Raw genomic sequence first — 5630 nt, forward strand, 5'->3', positions numbered from 1 at the left:
TAGACACAGATGGACAGACAGACGAGCAGACAGACAGAGGGAAAGAAATGACTGAAAAGGTGTTCGGTTATGATAAAAATACAACCAAAGGGTAGATTATTTTCAACATTTTATTTCTCTTGTCAAAACAAGAACGGTTCTATCAAACAAGCAACTGGTTTACAACTTCTGTGTACAAACTCAGTCAAATGAATCATAAAACTTCGGAAAACAAAAACACGCAGTCAAGTCAGCACACAACAAAATTCACTTTCCATGCACAAAACTTACAGACAGTCAAAATGAATAACAACAAAGGCATGTAGACACAATAATGCTTGAAATCAAATAACTGAAACATAATCTTTGTCATGATCTTGCATTGTTGCATTGAAAAGAACTTGAGTAGCCATTTCATTTGGATTAATAACGGTCAATAAATGAGGTCCGAAACATTTAACCCTTTTCGTCAGTTTATGAACAAAATAAATCGTAGATTGTTTTCTGAAGAAAAGAAAAGAACCTTCAGTTAGCGGAAATAAATAAAATGCACGAAAGCCTTTAACATGCAAAATAATAGATAAGTAAAAAAAATAAAATAAAAACGACTAGATTTTACACCAGTGAGATAAGTCTCTTGTGTTATCAATATTAAACAAATTTAAATTGAGGTACATGTACTCTAAAACAGACACAAAAGGACTATTGATAAGTGAATCAGTACAAACATGCTCTGAAGGCCATGCACTATTCGTTCTATTCTACGTGCGTACCACTGGATACGATACAATCAAGCTACACAAATATGCAGTAGCTTATATTTGTTTGAAAAAAAAAGTCATATCTTTGTAATTATTTGAAGAAAAAAACTTCGTTGCTACGACACACAACTATTTGTCAACTGAAATATATACCAGCTGATATATATGTCAACTAAAGTTAAATGTCGTGAACTCTTTGTTAACGAAGTATACAGTTATGAATCACTCGACTAGTCTTGTGTTTAGGTATTATTAATGCTCAATTATAGCTCCGTTTTGTCCTTTTCGATGACCTGGTCTTGATACATAATCAGATATAATAAATTAGTAATGCTCTGGTCTTGCAGATGAACATAATTAATAAATTAGTACAGTTTTGCATCATTTTGGTACAATAAATATCGAAGTTAAATGAATTAGTACCAGCGTTTGGCTAATATCATCATAAAACATATTGGAAATATGTTTATAACGATGACTGGCTGAACATTATACATTTCAAATCACGAGAGATAATGTGTGACTTTAAGTTAGTTAGTGTTATATAATCTCTTTGTAGATCTTCAGCTCAATTTATAGGAACCTGCATCTTATAGTTTGTAATACATACATGTAGTAATAATTCCGATGATACGCTTTACAAACTTCAGTTAGGAACGCTGAAGAAGAAGACAAACTTCAGCGATGGCTGTTCAGAATGATCTTCTTCCGCTCGTTTTAGACATGACGCAACCACAGTTATACATGTATGCAGAGATCTTCGAGTTGCCCAGAGCGGTTCGCCACGGGTCGCTCGCAGTGCGAATGACAAAAAGCCGTTTCTTAGAGCAGAGCAGGAAAGTGCTCGCGAAGCACTCGGCGAGCGGCTTTGGTATATGCTCGCCCACCGCCCGCCGCGTTATGCAAGATGGCGGCGGTGTTTGCACTGCGATGCCGTGTAGCGTGTTTCGATCTTCTCGGCGTGGTTTTCGACGTGACCCGAGGGATCCCCCGCTTTTCAAGGTTCAGGGACTACCCCAGCTAAATTTCCCATCATAACTACATTCTCTCTGACGATTTCACTGACCAAATCGTCTACTAGTTTAAGAAGTACAACTTTTTTCATATCTCGCAGCAATCGTGCTTTCTTCGTCGCCATCGTGAAGCGATTTGCCTCGTTGTGAGCCAGTTGCATAGACCAATCCAGAGCGACTTTTCTCTGAGCGGGCTATTGTGATTCTGAGCAACGCATGGCGATGTATGTCACTGAGAGCTACGCACATCCACATGATGTATGGCTGGCCAAAAGTTCCAACACTTTTCCGTCATTGCACATGAGCCGTTCTTTAAAAAAAAAATAGAAGTATATTTATACATTCCTGATTCACAAATAAACTATTACTCACGCGACTTTCACTCAAGAACACTGGTAAACTTTTCCGCAAACATAATATCTTGATTCACAAATAAACTATTACTCACGCGACTTTCACGAATATTGGTAAACTTTTCCGCATACATAATATCTTGATTCACAAATAAACTATTACTAACGCGACTTTCACTCAAGAACACTGGTAAACTTTTCCGCAAACATAATATCTTGATTCACAAATAAACTATTACTAACGCGACCTTCACTCAAGAATATTGGTAAACTTTTCCGCATACATAATATCTTGATTCACAAATAAACTAATACTCACACGACTTTCACTCAAGAATATTGGTAAACTTTTCCGCATACATAATATCTTGATTCACAAATAAACTAATACTCACACGACTTTCACTCAAGAATATTGGTAAACTTTTCTGCATACATAATATCTTGATTCACAAATAAACTAATACTCACACGACTTTCACTCAAGAATATTGGTAAACTTTTCCGCATACATAATATCTTGATTCACAAACTGATAAACTAATACTCGCACGACTTTCGCTCAAGAATATTGGTAAACTTTTCCGCATACATAATATCTTGATTCACAAATAAACTAATACTCACACGACTTTCACTCAAGAATATTGGTAAACTTTTCCGCATACATAATATCTTGATTCACAAACTGATAAACTAATACTCGCACGACTTTCGCTCAAGAATATTGGTAAACTTTTCCGCATACATAATATCTTGATTCACAAATAAACTATTAGGCTACTCACGACTTTCACGCAAGAATACTGTTCAGCTCTTCCGCATACGTACATTTTTATCTTCCTTCACAAATAAACTATTACTCACAGTCACACAACTTTCACTTAAGAATACTGTTTAACTTTTCCGCGTATATATATCCATCTTCTTCACAGTAATTACGCACCAAGCAGTTACATGCACGAAGAGAGTGTCTAATACCGCCAGCAATTCTCACGGTCATACACGCATTCTGGAAACGTAACTCACACATCAGATTATTCAGATTTTTGTCCGTTTCTTATTGTTCTCCTTTACAGTGTTTTTTCTTCTTCTTTAGACTGCAATAGTTACAAGGCAGATCTTTAATAAAACGTCACACTATAGCACAACCTTCTTTCTTCTTCTGATCAGCGTTCGATAGTAGAACAGACACGTGTGCACAAAGTGTATGGTGTGGTTGTAACACCGAGGCATAGAATTAATCATTTTGTGTACATGGTGTGCATACAAATTCCGAATGACTTGTCAAAAAGTGCACCCAGTTTCTGAGCTAGCACGTGCACAAGGTTCTTGGTATAGCTATCTTGCCATCTACATCAGCACACAGTTTTCGTTAGACATGACTGTACCACATGGCCGTAAAGTTTTCTACGACCGCTGACCGTACAGACTGAGTGATAGCCGTTTCAAGTCTTTGTTCAAATTCAGTCACATAATTAAGGTCATCCATGCAGTCTTCACGCAAACCCTCCTTTCTGGAAAGGCGCCCTGGCGAATCGTACATGGTCCAAGTTGTTCAAATTCACATGAGGTCATCCATACAGTCTTCACAGAGCCACCCCTTCTGGAAAGGCGCTCTGAAGGCCACACAGCGGTACTTCTGACAGCGGTAACACTGCTTGAGGTTCTCCGTGTGTCTGCGACGAGACAGGTGGTCCTCCTGAACCTCGTCGTTGAGGTCTTCCAGGTCCTGCTCCTTGCGCTCAAACACGTACTTGACGCCTTCCGCGTTTGGCGCGCGGACCTCAAGGTAGCCATCGTAACGCGGTTTGCCCTTGTGCTGCTTCTGGTGGTGGTGGTGGTAAGGAGGGGGAGGGTTGGCTGTATGATGTTGTTGCTGTTGCTGCGGGCGTGTGTAGACCTTCTGTTTGGGTCTGGATTGGAGCTGGTTGAGGTGGGCCTTCTCTGATTTGAAGGCACCGCTGAACACTTCAGGTTTGTCCCTGGAACACACAGCCTTGTCTCCAGAACACGTAATGTCTGCTGGGCACTGAACACAAAGACGGGCAGAGGAATGTTCCGCGGAAGGATAGTGCGCAGAACGTTGAGAGGAGTACCGGTCTTCAGCGGGGTGAGGAGGAGTGCAACGTCCAACGCACTCCCCAGACGACGTCGACACGAGTCGACCGTTAGAAGAGGACGAGTCACAGGACGTGGCCGTCCCGTAGCCCGACTCCGGCGCCGTAGGCCTCGTCTTCATCGACTTCGACCTCATGACCACTGACGACCCTGACGACGACGAAGCGGCATCTTCGCCACTGTTGTGAGTGTTTCTGGCCTCGCGGAGGCTGAGGTTTCGGCACAGCTGGCTGTACATGTTCTTGATGTTGTCTGACGATGCTCGACAGTCCAGGCAGAGAAAGTGCTTGCGGCCTGAGATGAAGGAGGCGTTGGGCAGACATGTGTCACTTCTCTGCCCACACTTCTCACACTTTTCCTGTCGCTTGTTCTTCGTCTTCAGCTTTCTGCACACTCTGGACAGCCAGTTCTGCGAGGCCTTCGCCGCTTCCACGATGTTCTCATTGTTGCTCTCTGCGGAGCCTGGTCGTTCTGAGGAGATTGTCGTGGTGGTGGCGGTGATGATGTCGGAATGTCTGGAGGCCAGCTGAGAAGACATCCTGTTGCTCTTCTGCATTCTGAGTTGTGGCACGACGGCGCAGTTACTCATTGTGGTGGATGAGTGAAGATCGATGCAGCAACAGTCATTAAAAACAGCAACACAAGTACGTGGTGAGAAGTTACACCAAGACAGCACTTTGTCCTTCGCGAACAAGTTTTTTCAGCAACTTCCACACAGACAAAACTGTGACCACAAACACAAGTCACAGTAAAGTTAATCTAATGTCGTTAACCTTTCAGATCCAGACAGGAGTAAAAGATCATCCACAGCCGGGCAACAACACACAATAAATCTGAGTCCAGACAGAAGTAAAGTCAAGCAATAAGTCCAGCAGAACACGGCAGTCACAAGTATAACATCAGTAATACAGTCTTGACTGTGACGACGTTCACACTAACGTGCCGGCCGGGAGACTGAAACAGCGTGTTAGGAGCGGCGAGTTTTCTTCCGTCTAGCAGTCTCCAACGTCTAGCAATGTGGGTGTGGGGGCGCAACTAACCGCAACCTGGCATACCATGCAGCGCTAAGGTCCCCCCACGCTTGGCTGAACACAGCACTCGTTGCCTCCCACCTTTGAGGTGCCGGCGCCGGGGGCACTGTTGTGTGTGGCCGGTTAATCGCCCGTGAACTCTAATCCACCCGTTTTGGTTCTCGCTGTTCAAGCCACCCGCTTTACTTCTTTCTGCTTGTTCTGTTCGCACGCCGCTGCTCTTCAATACAACGGTCCTTCCCTGTGGGAGAGGCTACAGGGGAATCAGTTCAAGCCTGGGTAGGTACCTGGGTCTCAGACTATTTTCGGGTACCCACCCTGGACACCCGAAGGCTCTGAAAAAGCGGTTCACGCCGGTATAATCTCCTTCTG

At 43.0% G+C, this 5630-nt stretch overlaps 1 protein-coding gene across 1 annotated transcript in view; it reads right to left on the minus strand.

Moving 5' to 3' along the window:
• Nucleotides 1-1980: 1980 nt before the first annotated feature.
• LOC138964671 (uncharacterized) overlaps nucleotides 1981-5630 on the minus strand; it is a 4379-nt gene continuing 729 nt past the window's right edge. The window contains exons 1-2 of the mRNA XM_070336692.1: nucleotides 2855-5630; nucleotides 1981-2761 (exon numbers count right to left, since the gene is read on the minus strand). The exon at nucleotides 2855-5630 is cut by the window's right edge and continues 729 nt beyond it. Coding sequence (XP_070192793.1) covers nucleotides 3671-4816 — 1146 coding nt within the window. The 5' untranslated portion in view covers nucleotides 4817-5630 and the 3' untranslated portion in view covers nucleotides 1981-2761; nucleotides 2855-3670. The remainder of the gene's footprint in view (nucleotides 2762-2854) is intronic.

Source organism: Littorina saxatilis, linkage group LG4 (genome assembly GCF_037325665.1).
Source record: "Littorina saxatilis isolate snail1 linkage group LG4, US_GU_Lsax_2.0, whole genome shotgun sequence".
Classification (NCBI taxonomy): Eukaryota; Metazoa; Mollusca; class Gastropoda; order Littorinimorpha; family Littorinidae; genus Littorina; species Littorina saxatilis.